This window comes from Hibiscus syriacus, unplaced genomic scaffold (assembly GCF_006381635.1).
Source record: "Hibiscus syriacus cultivar Baekdansim isolate YM2019G1 unplaced genomic scaffold, ASM638163v2 tig00111332_pilon, whole genome shotgun sequence".
Lineage (NCBI taxonomy): Eukaryota > Viridiplantae > Streptophyta > Magnoliopsida > Malvales > Malvaceae > Hibiscus > Hibiscus syriacus.
Window position 1 is genome coordinate 374,955 of NW_024063061.1, and position 16,819 is coordinate 391,773.

At 33.2% G+C, this 16,819-nt stretch overlaps 1 protein-coding gene and 1 pseudogene across 1 annotated transcript; one reads left to right on the plus strand and one right to left on the minus strand.

Annotated features, from left to right (window-relative positions):
• The first annotated feature begins 701 nt into the window (after nucleotides 1-701).
• Nucleotides 702-7,339, plus strand: LOC120158927 (annotated as a pseudogene).
• A 314-nt stretch (nucleotides 7,340-7,653) lies between these two features.
• LOC120158889 (tubulin-folding cofactor E-like) lies at nucleotides 7,654-14,792 on the minus strand. Its single transcript, XM_039169618.1, is given in 17 exon segments — nucleotides 7,654-7,896; nucleotides 8,039-8,208; nucleotides 8,419-8,496; nucleotides 8,582-8,658; nucleotides 8,744-8,835; nucleotides 8,911-8,976; nucleotides 9,654-9,688; nucleotides 9,784-9,891; nucleotides 10,292-10,353; nucleotides 10,435-10,577; nucleotides 10,678-10,787; nucleotides 11,714-11,788; nucleotides 12,000-12,055; nucleotides 12,058-12,145; nucleotides 13,070-13,116; nucleotides 14,081-14,251; nucleotides 14,464-14,792. Coding segments are annotated over 16 exon segments (1,608 nt in total). The 5' UTR covers nucleotides 14,765-14,792; the 3' UTR covers nucleotides 7,654-7,896; nucleotides 8,039-8,109.
• Between the last annotated feature and the right edge of the window lie 2,027 nt (nucleotides 14,793-16,819).

Below are 16,819 nucleotides of genomic sequence, written 5' to 3' on the forward strand. Positions count from 1 at the left end.
AATAATTTAAATGATATATTTATTCTTTTAACCATTTAGAAATATAAAGGAAAAAGATATATATTATATATAAATTTAATTTTTTAATTATATATGACATATATCAATTTAATTTATAATAAAAATATAAAAAATAAAAATAAAAATATGATTATATTAAAATATATTTTATAATAACTCATTATTAATACTTTAATGTATAAATCATAAATTTTATTTATTTTTAAGTAATCAAAATTAATTATTTTTAAAGATGTTAATATTAATAAAATGTAAATACAAAATTAATAAATTAAATTGAATTTCAAAGTTTGTTTTCATGACAAATGAGCGGAATCTATGCATTAGTAAATGTAAAAATATAAATTTACTTTTTAAATGTGATTGAAAAAGCTATAAATATTAATTTTTACGGTTAATTTAAAACCACTGTTTTCATACTTTTTTTCTTCAAAATTTATTGTTTGACATTGAATTTGCGATAGAACAAGTTTTTTTTAATTAAAAGTAGATTTAGACAACGTTACCAAAAGCAATCTTAGTAAAAGTTTTTCGATTTTAGTGACTAAAGCAAAACGTTCCTAAACGTTTATTACTGTCAGTGTAGTTTACCCAAAAAGTAAAATGTGGACCAGACAAAATTATAAAAGGGAGGAATTGTGATATTTTCCCAGCTATAAATTAGCCTTAAACCCTAATCCACATACCCAAAACGCGATCTTTTTATCACTTCTTCTTCCATCCTCTTACTTTCATTGCTTCCCAGTTTGTCCCTTCTTCTCAAAACCCTAGATTAGTTATCCCTTTCCCGTGCATTTTGATGGCGAAGGAAGAGGCCGTAGCCGCTGTACCCGACCCTGTCCCTTTCGATCATAAGCGGAAACTTGATGATCTCGAGCCCCAATACCCCCCTGTCGGCATGCCTCGTGACAATGCTGTAGACCTTGATGCGGAGGATAATAATGTAGCGCCATCTGATTCGTCAGACGCCAAACGCCGTAGGCTCGACGAGGATAATGCCGATGACTTGGGTAATGAAAATGCTCTCTGTTTTTTTTTCTTTTCTTTTGGTTTTATGTTCAATTTTAGGAGTGTTTTTATGGAGGTAAAATTATATTTATAGGGTTTCCTTGCTATCTTTTACGGTCTTTTTGGCAAATTAAATATGTTTTAGATTGCGAGATTTTATGTAGGGTGAAAATGAAGTGAGAAAATTAAGGCTCCGTGTAGTTGATATTTTTTCTGTTATTTGCCTTTACTTGTTTTTGAAGGGAGCCTATGATTGAAATGTAATGTTATGTAGGAATACAGTATGTGAATTTGGGAAAGTTCGATATTAATTTTTAATAATTTAAAATGTGGTATTAAACACCTTTATTTTTATTCTTCAATTTTCTGCAGAAAGAAAAAAATAGTTTATCTATTTATTTTTTTACATATCTAACTGTTCTAGTTCTATGTTTATTATGCTTAACATAACAGCCAGTGAGAATGGGTTCCAAGCTGAGGAATCAGACGAACCTGCAAAGGAGGAAGAGGAGGTTCCTCAGAAAAATGAGGTTAACATGCAAGCAGAAGATGGTGATTCTCCTTCAAATGAGGCTGAGGATACTGTAAAACCAGATCAAGTTGAAGGAACTACGGAGGGAACGGATCAGCGGTCTACAGATACTCTTGAAGCTACTGATGCCGAGTTAGGTAAAGTTGAGAGTTTTGAGGCAGATAATGGTCAAGAACCCACTAAAGAGGATACTGAGCAACCCTCTGATGAGTTGCTTCAGCAGGAGGTTGATGATGGCTCAACTATTACTCGAAAAATGGAGGTTCCTAATGCTAAGGTATGCTGACTAATTTATTTAAACTAACTCATTGTGAATTGTTTAGTTGGGTGTAAACTAAGTTTATTTTGGCATAGTTACTTCAGAAAACATTAGAATAAATCCTTTTGTACTATAGTCTGTTTGTTATCACGTCAAACAGGTGAAGAAACTGGTCCATTATCAATTTTTTTCTAATAATGCTAGGCTCTCCCTTTGTTCTCTCACTCCCTTAAGCTGGATGTCATCTATTAAATCACATCTTTTGAAAGGGATCTTGTTATACGTATAAACTCTAAACTACATTAAATGTGTTTTCTGCATTTCTTTTGTTCAATGTTTGATGACCTCAACACTTCTATCTTGTTATCCAAACAAATGCCTTACCCCCTCTTCACTATTGCGAAACATCTTGTTATCCAGACAATGTTCATGTTTATCACGATGTCACAAACTAATGCTCATTACTTCAGTTTGGATATTTTAATTAAAAAACACTCAACCTGATTATGTTTGGGAAGTACGTGTTATGATTTTTATTTGTCATATGCTTGTGCAGGTTGGTGTTCTCATTGGAAAGGCAGGGGATACTATAAGGTACCTACAATACAACTCAGGTGCAAAAATTCAAATTATGAGGGATGCAGATGCTGATCGTGATGCACCTACAAGACCTGTGGAAATAATTGGAACATTAAGTAGCATAAATGAGGCTGAGAAGCTTATAAATGCTGTCATAGCAGAGGTTGTATATTGTTTCTGAAATTTGGTTATTCATATCTAGCTCCATGCATTAGTTATTTACCCTGATCCTTCTCCTCCTCTACTGCCAAAATTTGTATCCTTTGTTTCTTGTAGTAACTTGATGTTCAAATTTGTTTCAGGCTGATGCTGGTGGTTCTCCTTCCCTAGTAGCTAGGGGTCTTGGTGCCACACAGACTACTGGTGCTGTTGATCAAATTGAGATACAAGTTCCAAATGAGAAGGTTTCCTTATTTCCCCTATGTTTACCTGAATGCATTGGTTAAAAGATGCATTAGTCTTCACTATGATGTATGTTACCTTACCTGTTTCAGGTTGGTTTAATCATTGGTAGAGGCGGGGAAACCATAAAAGGACTGCAGACAAGGTCAGGGGCTCGAATTCAGGTAGTTGATGTTTATTTGTCCCAGCCACGGTTGAAGTTCTTGCAAAACTGAACCCGCCAATGCTGACAATTTAATAATTTTTTAGTTGATACCTCAACATCTCCCAGAAGGGGATGGATCAAAAGAAAGGACAGTGAGGGTAACTGGGGATAAGAAGCAAATTGAGATTGCCAGAGAAATGATAAAAGACGTTATGAATCAGGTTTGCTTTTTTATTTCCTTGCATCTTTTTCTTTATAATTTATTTTCTATTGGTATTTTGACAGGCATCATGTGTATCTTCTTTGAATATTGTCACCAGAGCTAAGGTATCTACTTTGATGAAAGAGTCTTTGTTATTGAATTACCAGCAATGAACTTGTGGTAAAAATTTGTGATATTTGATCTCTTAATCCATTCATTTGATGAGTTCTGTTTTGGAACGTCTGATTTTAATTGTATCTTTGTGCTGGTGGCAAAAAAACATTTAAGATATGTTTGAGGCTAGTTAACATGTCATGAGCAAAATATTATTGTTTGTGTAGTTCTGGATTTCTGTTGCCTGCTTTCCTGGTAGATTTGGCAGATAGGAATTAGGGGAGTCAGGAGTGGGAATTAATATGAATTTACGCGACCTTTGATCTCGCAATTCAATCATTTGTTGAGTTTTGCTTTGGAACATCCTATATGAATTATATTTTTGTGCTAATGGCTTAAAAACATCTAAGATATGGCTGGGCAGTTATGAATACGTCACGGGCAAGATGTTATTTCTTGAGTAGGTTGAATATCTCTTCCATTGGTTTCCTTGTAGTTTTAATACAGTGGAATTATTGGCGTTGCATGGGTTGTTATCTTGAGGTTTGCTTCTTGTGTTTGTAAATATCTTACTTTCAGCATGTGCTAGAAACATTTGATAGGATCACAGGTATTCCAATTAAATGACATTGTTTCAAGAACATATGCATGTGGATTTGGATGTGTGAACTTGTTCCTTCTCTTCGCAAATAAAATATGCTCTTTATGAGATATGGTTTTAGAAGAGGATTACATACATTGGTAGTGAAGTTTTTAAACTCCTGAACCAGGGCTAGAATGTTGTCACACATCTATTTAGTTATTATAAGAATTAATTTTTTTGAATATATCCTAATAGGACATATGGCAACCCTCTAACCTTGCTTGCGGCTGTTTTAATCTTCACCACTGGTGTAGATGTTTTTCCTTTTAGCAAATATCAAAATAACAAGTCTCATATGGTATATAATTGAGTGGGTACAAATCTATATCCTTCAATGGATTTGCCAGAGCAAACAATCAGTTATAGTGAACTGCATTTTCTTCTATGAGACATTGCCATCGGACTTGATGAGGGCTTTCTTACTGGGAGTGAAATTTTTCCTGAACAAAGAATGAATTATCCTGGCCAACATCACATTGAATGCTATTAGGACGATAATTTATGCAATCCAAGATGTCGGTTCCCATGCTTTATTTATGTTGAAGGTGCCAATTTCGAACTCGTTGGCTTTAAAATCTGCACGGGTACCTATTCCATGGGGTCAGCATTGCTTTCTTGGTGTAGCAATAGACAACACTATTCCCCTTCATCCACTGAAGAGAGGTATCTGGCATTAAACTGATATTGCAAGATGTTAATAGTTGGTAAGATTGCTTTGAGACTTGAAAATTAAAAATAAATAATGTAGTGAGACTGCATGAGAGGCCTCCATGTTCTATGCTTGAGATGTGTTGGAAGTACACCTGGTGAAGTCATCATGTCTGAAATGTATATTGGATCAGTACCACCTTGAATGTTGTTTGATACCATGTTTAAAATATGATACCTTGTCCTCCTATGTAATAAAATTTATTGCTATTGTAAGATCAGAAAAAGAATTGACATCGTTTTATGTATGTTATAGTGCTACATAGGGGTGAGCGTTCGATCGAGTCGAGTAAAAAAATTTCGAGTTATTTGAGTTGACAAGTCCTATTTTACAACTCGGATTTGACTTGAATTTTTTTTTGAGTCGAGTCGAGTCAATTTTTCGAGTTTCTGTTTAAATTTAATTGTGAATATTTATAATATTATAATATTGTTTGGTTCTAATTTAAGTGACTTTCTATAACCATATATACAATACAAATATGTTTCTTCTTATTTTTTCATATATGATATACACATATCATACAAAGACTCTACTCAAACTTGAAAACAAATCCACTAATTATTAAAATTTTTGAGTTATTTTGAGTTGTATTTTATAACTCGATTTGAACTTAATTTTTTTTTTTCTAGTTGAGTCGAGTTTATGAAATTGTAACTCTAAGTTAATTAGAGTCGAGTATTTTCGAGTCGAATCGAGTTGAAAAAAATCAATTTTTCGAGTTGAGTTTAGTTTTGCTCACCCCTAGTGCAACATCACTTGGATGACATGATCTTATGTGAAAGTCTTCACATATCCTAGTAGTTCAAGATGCCCGAAAGATATGAGGTTCAAGTCGATCTTGGTCAACTCTCATGAAATCTCTTGTTCTTGTACTTAACCGTTAGTTTAACATTTAAGATTTTCACTATAGTCTTTGATTATTGGTAGCCCTGATAATTTTTTGGCCCTCTGCTTCGGAGGGTAATACAGGTTGGTGAGATTTGTCCACTTAGAAATTTAGTATTTCAAATAGGTGATGATATTTACTTCCTCTTATTTCCTTGCTTCATAAAAAGTTTGATTAAAGATGTGGTTTGACAGACACCTCATTGCTTTTTCATATTTCTCATTTTTGTTTAAATTAGTTGTTTCATCATTGTTGCTGTTTGATACATACTTCCTGTTTTAACAAAGCAGTGACCTAGTATCCTGCTTATCTTGTTAACATGATTAAACATGATATTGGTACTTGACTTCTACTTGGATCCCTTCCCCCCCGATATTGGTGAATGAAATTCCTTATCTAACTTATTATTTTGATTAATGAATAGACTGTCAGGCCATCATCTCTTTCTGGTGGTTTCAATCAGCAGGGCTATCAACCTCGGGGAACTGGTGGTCCACCGAAGTGGGGTCCCTGTGGCCATCCTTCACAAACAGGGTCATATGATTATCAACAACGGGGACCATATCCATCTCAAAACTCTCATTACCAACCTCCTTATGGTGGCTACCCTTCTCACCAAATGGTTCCAAGGAGCAACTTTGGTCCTGGTTGGGAGCAGAGGCCTCATAATACGCAGGGACCTTCACAGAGTGGAGGTTATGATTACTACAGCAGGCAAGTACCTGGCCCCTCACCTGCTCCAGCTATGGGGCCAGCTCCGTCTCAGTCAAATTATAATTATGGACGGCCTTGTGGTCCGGCAGATTATGCCCATCCACCATCCTATTCCCAAGCTGCTCCACAGCATGGCTACGGACATGGATATGAAGAAAAGCATGAAAGTCACACCCCTGTTCAGCATCCTTATGGAGGGCATGGGTCTACTCAGCCAGGATATGCGCAGTCAGGTCATCAACCTGGGTATGCTCCTCAGCAGCAATATGGAAAGCCACCGTCATATGCAATGCAATCACAAGGACCCCAATCATATGGTCCTCCAACCAATCAACCTGTAGATGTACCATATCAAGGTCCAACTGCACAGTCATATGGTCCGAATTTGCCTCCACAGCAGCAGTACCCATATGCAGCAAGTGGGCCCACACAACAAAGCTATCCTCCATATGGCGCTGCACCACCTAGTGATGGATATAGTCAGGCTACACCTGTGACTGACCAAGCTTATCAGCAGCAAGGTACCCAGCCTGTTGCTGGTTACAGTCAGCCAACTGCTTATGCTCAAGCAAGTACTGCCGGGTATGGTCAATACCCACCATCACAAGGTTACTCTGAACAGCAACAAATTCCAAACAATGCAGGTTATGGCTATCAAGGGGCTCAGGATTCTGGTTACGGTAGTGGTGCTGCGGCAAACATATGGTGCACTGCCAACCAGTGGCCAACCCGCTTATTCTCAAACAACAGCAGCTCAGCCTACCTATGATCAGTCTGTTCCTCAATCTGGTGGTTATGCAGCAGCAGCAGCAACAGCATCTGGTACTGCACCTGCTGGGTATGGAAAAACAGTATCGCCCCAGCCTGGATATCCGCAGTATGATTCTACCCAGATGTATGCCACACCACGTTGACATGGAAGTCTTCCTGTATTTGGTGTGTTGGTTAATGTAGTCATGTACCGAACAACTTCTAGATGGCAGTATCATCTTTGGTATTTTTGTTTTTAACTTCCGGTGGTAGTAATTTCTTATATATCTTTAGTTCTGTTCTCCTGTCCTCCGGATAATATTTTAACTAAATGGGAGGTAGCTCTGTTAATGATATTGTTCATTTCTTTAATGGCCTGGACTTTTTTTATCCCTACCGTCTTTGTAATATTTTGTTTAAAGTAATATATATTTATAAGGTTTCGATCAATAAATCAATTTATATTATATATAACTATTGCCACATTTAGCTATTATCTTTTTTGGACGAAATCTTTCATTGTTTGCTTGCTGGTCAGCCCTGCACGGAAGTGGATACACCCACAGGTTGAACTATTCATCCAAATCTATAAGTTTGTTACTATTACAAAACGTTTAAAGGAAAATATTAAACGGATTTGAGTTTGTACGAAGATGGTATGTCGATGCCCATGCCAAATTTTCACACAAGTAGCCCAAATTCTATTCCCTACCCATTTCAAAAACAAATTAAGGTCCACTGCGGTGCACTCTTTTGATAGCCATTTCACACAAGATAGAGATAATACAGTGTCTTATAAGGTCCGCTATGGTGCACTCTTTTGATAGTCATTTCGCAAAAGATAGAGATAATACAGTGTCTTATAAGGTATGTATAATTCTTCCTTCCGGAAAATCAAACACACCATCTCAGCCTCATCGTGTATCATCCTATCAAGAAAATTTGATGTTAAAACCATAACCCAAACAACTGAAAATAGAAGATGATATATACATTATGTAGAAAGGCGCACAAAAGCTTTCTTGTATTCCTGTTGATCAAGTAAATCAGGAAGGGAGAGAGAACAACTACCTTGCATATTCCATCCTTAAATATTCTGAAGCGTGAAAAAAATAACTCATTTAGCTCTATCAAATTGTTTGTCAACTCTCTTCATCCACAATAATAGTGGACTCGTTGCCAATCCCTATGTCCATTAAAGACGACATTTCATCATCAAGCAACATCGGTAAAGGAGAACCCTGCAAATTTGAACGGAAATCACAAATGATATTCAACACTTTTTCTTTTGGCACAGTACAGATCCTGGTATTGTCCTCGTTTTGTAAAGATTTTTACAGATTTTGGTCCACTAATGCAGGTATATAATTTCTACTACTAGAAAAGATAACAAGTTAGGACAAGGAAGAATAAAAAAGAAAACATCATCACAAATCCGTTAGAAGATAAACCTCTTCTTGAAGAAACAATTTCAGCTTCAAGGACTTTAGTTTAAAAAAGTTTTCACAAAGGGCCTTCAGTTTTCCAACCTAAAATAGAGAAAACTAATTTTGAGTGAATCTTCACATGCATATCCAACTAAAAATGCTTGGAGGAAATGGTGAAGAATATAACTGTTGTAGTAGCTGGCAATTTCTTTGTCAATGGAAGCTTCTCACCAACAGATGGAGCCACACATTTCAGGGTGATTGCTGCACGTTATATACACAGTTGAAAACTATTAAGTGCATGAAGAGAAGTTAACAAAAAGAAGAAGGATAAATCTATGGTTCATACATAAGAGTCCCGACGCCATCTTCTGAGGACCGGCTACTCCCACTGATGGCCTTTCATCCTCAATCCCATAAAAATTCTTCAACTCAACTAACCTGGATTTGGAGATTAAGTTCAGAAATAGCAGTAAATATTTCAGTTATGCACATAGTCCATAGAAGGAAATTTACCGGGGATGAAGCCGGTTGATCTCTTCTGGATTATCAAGCAATTTTGACATTACTAAGCGCACATATCTGCAAGAAATATTGAATATTAATTAGAAGATAATACAGATCAATATGAATGTTAATTTCTCTCTTGGTATAGGATACCATTATGATAGTGGCTCACTGGTTTTCATCTGGGGATGGTGGCAATAGAGGATAACAATGAATTTAAATTTAAACCCCCAGTACTTAAATGTGTTGATCATTTTTCATGCAACTATTTCAAAAGAAGGTTACCAGACATAATAAAATATCATCATCCATCTATCATTTATTAAAATTACAGTTTGAAGACAAACAGTAATCAGAGACTAATATGATTTACTAAAACATTTCCCTGCCATGAAAGACAAGTGAATTAAATGTTTTCACAGAAGAAGTGTGCTCCCAGAAGATTAGAAGATATTCGCTAATATCAATAATTTCTCAAGATATATCTGACTAGGAACTAATTTTAGTATGAACTGCTAACTTAAACAAGTTGGACCATATCAGACAGGCATCATGTGCTTCACAATATTAATGACTGCTATTATGCCCTACTCCCTAAAATCGGAGGTTTGAGGAAGAAAGCAGAAAACAAAACAAATAATGTTAAAATATATCAAGAATAGGTGAGACCAAACAAAGAAAATGAAACAAAAGCCAGGGCATGGTTTCATTTCAGAAAAGAGTAACCAACTATTTTTCAAAGAAACAAATACCGGATTTCTGATTCCTTCCTTTCTCGAGCACTTATCTGAAAGATTGTTGGATAAGAATACATTAAATTCATTAGAACCGCACAAAAGAAAGGAAACAAGGCAGACCTTTTATGCAGTATCTAGAGTTTACCTCACTCCCATTTAGCATTTCAACTTTTGCTAATCGTGCAATTAAAGCAAATCTTGGGAGACCACCTCTTCCAGGATCAGCTATCGGATTATCAGAAAGCCTGATGTCCTTAGGGTAATAAAATAAAAATAAGAAAAGAAGCTAAACATTTGAGATGCAGCAAAGAGAAAAAGAACAAAAATCATTCCAACAGCAAGAATCTAGGATTAGAGCCTACTAATCTTGCCAATTTAGCCAAGATGGTAACTTTCTCCCTACACTCAATGTCTAGTTTAGTGTGTATGATTATCATAAAACTTAGTTGATCAGATAGATAAACAAAAAAATTATAAATTCACTGCAGCATGTCATTATATACGTTTGAAATTATGTGCAACCAGTGATGCTTGCATATATAATGTAGCAAATATTAGATTTTACCCCCACAGAATTAAAGTAGCAGCATGTTCCACACTCCAAAGCTACTATCATGCACATTGAGAAGATGTTTAAGATGAAGAACCCTTACAATCAGTTTTGGGAATGAGTTCAGTGAGTCAATTGAAGCCAGATCGCTAATTTCATTACTTCCTGAAGCATAAAAGAATTAGACAGTAGATTAACAGGGGAAACAGGCCAATTGAAATGTAGAATAGAGAACAATTAAATTACCAAGAAGAAGGCACCGCAGATTTTGAAACAACAAATAGTTTTCCTCACATGACTCCTGATTACCAAACAATTCTTGTATCTTATTCTTATCTGGGTAAAAGATGCTGTTCAACTTGTTCTTGTTCAAATAAAGCTGCTCCAAACTGAGACAGAATTACAGAGAGTTATGAGCTATCAAGAGAATTCAGCTACTAGAAAACATGGGAACACCATCCTGGAAAGGAGCACAAACTTCATTCTGACCTTTTCAGTTGAGAAAGTTTCAAGATTTCATTCCATTCAGTTAAGCAATTATCTTCCAAATTCAAAAGCCGCAAAGAAGCAAATCCCTGAACGGTGGAGGATGATGTTGGCTGGCAACAAAAGGTGGAATACGAAGCAGAGGCATGCATCAGAGAGTTGGTAAATTTAATGTTTGAAATAGTAAATACCAAAAGAACATTTTTATTCTTTGCGAGCTGTGCAATAGCTGTATAATATTCCTCTAATTTTAGTATTTTACCCTTGATTGTTCATACTAGTTCAACTTGTTCGCCACAGTTTTCCATGCATCCCACAGAATCACTGTACAATAATCTTTGAAATAAATTTTTGCTGCTGCTACTACCCATTCAACCCAGCATTTCTTCAATCCAAAGCTTCAGTTAATAACTTAGATAGTCCATTTTTTTGTTCATTGTTTTACATTTGGATTTCTGCTAACCAGATCAAATTCTTGTCCAAACAATTCACAGTATAAGGTAACAGATTTCCTCTTATATCTATTAACCAACTAAATCCAAAGTTGGAACCACCTATCTTTCCCTCTACTTTGCAGAAGTAACAGAGTCAAAGAAGAAAATACTTTTAATTCACTAGTAATCAAAAGAAAAGTGAGCAAATAATTAATCCTCTTCAGAAAAGAAAATACTTTTAATATATGCATGTGTGTGTATCGATTTTTCTCCCTTTTCCATTAATGCTACAGAGCAAAATTTCCTTCATGTCCTTAATAACGCATGCAAGATTGCTTTCCACATTGTCCATGCCACAGGGTAATCATATCTCAATATGCACTTCCCATGAAAATAATGGCTCAAATCGGTTATAAACAAATGTTAAAGGTCTCATTTTATTGCAATAAGAATATGAGGGCTAATCTGGGAAAATTAATGACTTATTTTCTGTTTTAGTCTAACACCGGTATAAAAGTCCTTAAAGAATTGAAAAACAGCTAGAGTGATAGTAGTTTCTAGACATAATTTGATTGAAGTTTCAAGCAACTAAAAGTAAGTGATACCTCTATGGAACTTATCTTATTCCCCATCAGGTGTAATTCCTCAATCACTGGTAATGAATGTTCAAGGATTTCAACCTGCCATGTCAAAAAGATACCAAATATAGTCTTCAGTTAATGGGATTTAGAGCTACAAAATCCTTTCTCTCAAATATTCTCATTCCCATGTAAATCTTAATCAAACATGATACCATTTCAAAAACAGTTCCACTACCACTCATTACTTTTATAAAGCACATCTCTTCATATAGCTTGCAAAAGCTTCTATGAATGAAGGAAAATAGTGCACCTGTGACCAGTTTATGCCTGTACTGTTCAAAACTAAAACACGGATGCCTTCTAGTAGGGGAACCCAATCATGTTCTGTGTCATTAAATTATTAGACAAATTGAGTGCTACAAGATGCTGTAACTGTTCACATATGGTGCCAACATCCTGCATTAAAAGATTGATTCAAACAGATATAAGTTCAGAAAAAGAGCATGGTCATGACAAACCAAGCAGTAATTGACTGGTAAGGCAGTTCCAAAATCAAAAGCAAGTAAATATAACCAGTCTCTTAAAGGTTAAGGCAGAACAATTGCATACATCATATTACAGTAGGAAATGAGAAGATATTCACAGGAAGGAAAAACAAGGAGTTAATCTTAGCCTTTGATTTCCCCTCATCCAACGATCCTAAAAAAGTGTAAAACTAAAAGTTTTACACTTGGTGTAAGTGGATATATATATATATATACACACACTAAAGAATCTAAAAAGGGAACCTAGAATACCTTAAAGACTAAAATATTAATTTCAAAACGTGGGGAAAAGTAGAGCAAAGAAGGCATTTACCAAAACCACCACATCCCACAACCTGACTCCACTTTTAAGGAGAAGAAGAAGGGGAAGAGAAAACCTTCCCATTCAAAGCGGATTGGTGTGAAATCTCTAGAATGTATCAGGTGTTTTCATTTCAGATGGAAAAGATGATAATTTTATCAACACAAAAGGACTGGAAAAAGGCACAATTTGTTGCATAAGACATACTCTAATCACTATTAACTCTGAAACATATAAAACAAGCAATGTATGGTGAAAATGTTTCTTAAATTCCATTTATTTACATCCAAACATCATCTCAATTAATTCAACTACAATTTTATCTAAAATGGATCATGAATGAGTAAATCCAGAAAGAGCAGTTAAGATCCTAAGACAACAAATAAAATAAATATCAGCCAGAAAGTGTCTAGAACTCATCCTCTACAATGCAAACAGTAGAGGATAACATGAATAGAGAAAGCAGTATATGCTATGTCAAGTGTTCAATTAAAGAACAACTTTGTTGAAAGTAGCACTAACTAGGACATGTACCTTCCAATCAGAAATCAAATTTCCCGTCAAGTCCAGCTCCCTTAAATCTGCAACAAGAACATGACAAATAGTAAGAACTAAGAAAAGTAAGTAATAAATACAGTTGTACTAGCAACATATTCAGAAAAATGCAACAAATATATACCACAACAATATATTTAAAGGAGCATCATATCTAAAAATCAGATAAAGAATGTAACGTCGCTAAGCAATATATCTTAAAACAATGAAGCTTAGCTTTCTGCCTTTCTAACATGCTCAAGCCAGCAGAGAAAACATCATAAAACTACTTCCACATGAAATGCCGCAACCAGCTGAATCATCACGCTTATGCTCAAAAAAATTTCTTTCTATGGTGCAAATGTTATTTAAGCTTATGAAACGTGTACAAAAGTAGCCTTGTTTGTTACTTCTAATATATGCCAAAAGTAAATTCAAAAACATATGCTAAAATTCAGAAGGAAAACAAATAAGTAAGAAAATATAAGCTTGATTTATCTTTTTTATCATGCAGACATGCATTGCGACACAAATCACAATATCATTTAGCATTTTACAAATCAGTGGTTCTCATAATCTTAGGAGCATCCAAGGTTTTTTCTTTTCTCCCCTTCAATTCTTTTTTGCAAACAAAGTTTTAGTTACAAAAATGACATAACATCAAGAGAAAATCGAAAGCAGCAAGAAGCTAACCTAGAAAACTATAAAAATGAAACTAAAATGATCAGTAACCTAAAAGTAAATTCAAGAAAGATGCTCTTTAATTTTATAATACGATACTCATCTTTTGCATCTGCAAAAGGAATTAAATCCTCAACAAGGCCTCTTCTTAGCTTAATTATGGTAGGAAAAACCACACAAAGGAATGAAGCAACAAAATTCAAAACTCACTCTCAGGATTTATGCAAATGGAAAAGGCTAAAAAAATAAAGAATTCTCTGAGCACTCAAGTTAAAACTTAGAATGTCTATTAATTAGATTCTAATAGGCAAATAGGAAAGAGCAAATCACTTGGCACAGAAGCACGTATTTCAGCCGGCTCTCCAGGAGTGCTGACACCCAAATAGGATATTGAAGCACTATTCAGCTCTTTAAATCGACTTAGCTTATCTTGGATCTTGTCTTTACCCAAAAGTTCAACTGACACGCGCTGGTTGCTAGCTGAAAGCACATACATTTCATCTACAAAAGCAAAATTTCCTTTCTTTTTAAGTTCACATATTACCAGTAGAAAAGCTGAAAAGGCAATCATAAATGACTAAAACAAACAGATGATAGGAAGCTAACAGCAGATACAGGTCCAAAAAGTAAAATCTCATATACAAATTTGTTTTGCTGTTGTTTTGTACTCTCAAATCAATGAGGTAAGTGAATGAGTTAGCTTAAACCCTTACCCTCTTCTTGTTTGGTGGATTGGGATTGATATCTGAGCTTAAGAGCTTGAAGGAGTGAAATGCCAGGGCTAAGGTTATGGGGTCTCACGAATGAAGCTGAGTTTTGGGATCGAGCTTGGAAGTATCGGACTCCATTGATGGAGCCATCATGTTTGCCATCTCCTTCATTGTCCCATTCCACCCCGACCCAAGTTCCAGAGTAGCCTTCTACGTTGCCGACGAATTTGACAGTACCCACTCGGCGTGGATCGGCGGATGAGTGGACGCGTTGTCCAAGCGTGAATAACGAGCTTTGCTCCATTTTTGATAGCTAATAGAGTAACTGGGGAATTTGCATTTCGATCTGAAGAGGCTGGAAGAAAATGGGAGAAGGGAATAAGTAAAGGGTAAACTGCACGGATCATCACTCAACTATGGTAAAAAATCATTTTGACAACTGATATTTTAATTTGATCAAATAGACTACCCAATTATTTAAATTATTCAATCTAGTCACTCTCTGTTAAAATTTAATGGAGATAATGATGTGTCAGTTAAATATTTCGGAATAATTATACGCTTGGTACCTTTTACTTGCACAAAATGATAATTTAATCTTAATTTTAATTAAATACAATAAATTTAATCATCTAATTAAATTGTAACATGTGTTAATCTATAATTGAATGATTGAATTTATTTACAACTTATTTAATTCATTAAATTTATTTTCTTCCACTCAAAGGGTGACACGTGTCACTTTAGGTTTGTAAGAAAAATTTAAGAAATTGGGTGTTATGAGAAATCAAACCAAGGACACCTGATTTAACAAGCCAACAAGCAACCACAGAGCCAAGGGTAATCAATTGTTTAAGTTTAACAACAAATAATATATACCTTGTATACTTATTGTTTAAAATTTATATTCAAATAATATACTTAAAAGTATATTTTATTTTAAAGTAGTAGTATATTTATACTTAAAAAATATTTTATTCTTTTATTAATTTGAATATATATTAATAACACAATATATTTTCTAAATTAATAAAAGAATAATAAAAATTTTATTTAAAATAAAATATATTTTAAGTTAAAATAAAAATAAAATATATTTAATAATTTCAATAAAAAAATAAAATATATATTTTATTCTTTTATGTTCCAACTTTAAAAATATATATTTTATTTTTATTTTAACTTAAAATATATTTTTATTCTTTTATTAATTAGAAATATATTTTCTTATTAATATAACTTATTAAATATATTTTATATTTATTTTAACTTAAAATATATTTATTCTTTTATTAATTTAAAATATATTTTGTTATTAATATATATTCAAATTAATAAAAGAATAAAATATATATTGTATTTTTTATTCAACTTATTAAATAGATATGTCTTCTGATAATTTTCATCTATTTTTATTTTATATATATTATTTGTTGTTAAACTTAAGTAATTAATTGAGTATCCTTGGCTCAGTGGCTGCTTGTTGGCAACTTCTGATTAGAAGAAAATATATTAATGTAATTAAATAAATTTAATTATCTAATTACAGATTGACACATGTCACAATCTAATTAGATGATTAAATTTATTGTATTTAATTAAAATTAAGATTAAAATATTTAGATGATTTTTAATTATAGTTGAGTGGTCATCCGTGTTGTTTACCTATAAGTAATATACTTTCAATTTAGGGTATGTTTGTTTCATGTAAAATATTTTTCGGAAAACGTTTTCCTTATTTTCCAGTGTTTGGTTGGAGAAAAATTGGTTGGTCAACGTAAAATATTTTTCTGGTCAACAAATTTTACTTTATGTTTTCTAGAAAATGACTTACGGTCTGATTTTCTGTAAGTCATTTTCTGAACTTTTCACTTTAAAGAATAAATACTCAAAGTAATTTTATTTTATGAATTTAATATTAATAAATATTTTAAAATAATTTTAATCAAAATATTAATTATTAGAATATTTAAAAATATATTTATTAATATTTCTAATCATATAATATTATATTTTTAATATTATAATCAAATACTCAATTATTATAAGATATTATATTATTATTTTAATAATATATACTAAATTATTAATAAAATTTATATTATTTATTAATTTCATAGAAATAATATTATTAAATTACTAATAATAAATAATATCATTTATTTATTTAATATTAATATAATAATATTTTAATAAAGATATTAAAAATATATTAACTAATATTTTTAAAATATAATATAATAATATTAGTTTAATAAATAATTAATATAATTTATAATATTTTATTTCAATAAAATGTACTAAAATTAATATTTTTATTAATAAAATCATATTTAATAATAAAAAAATAAATTATTCT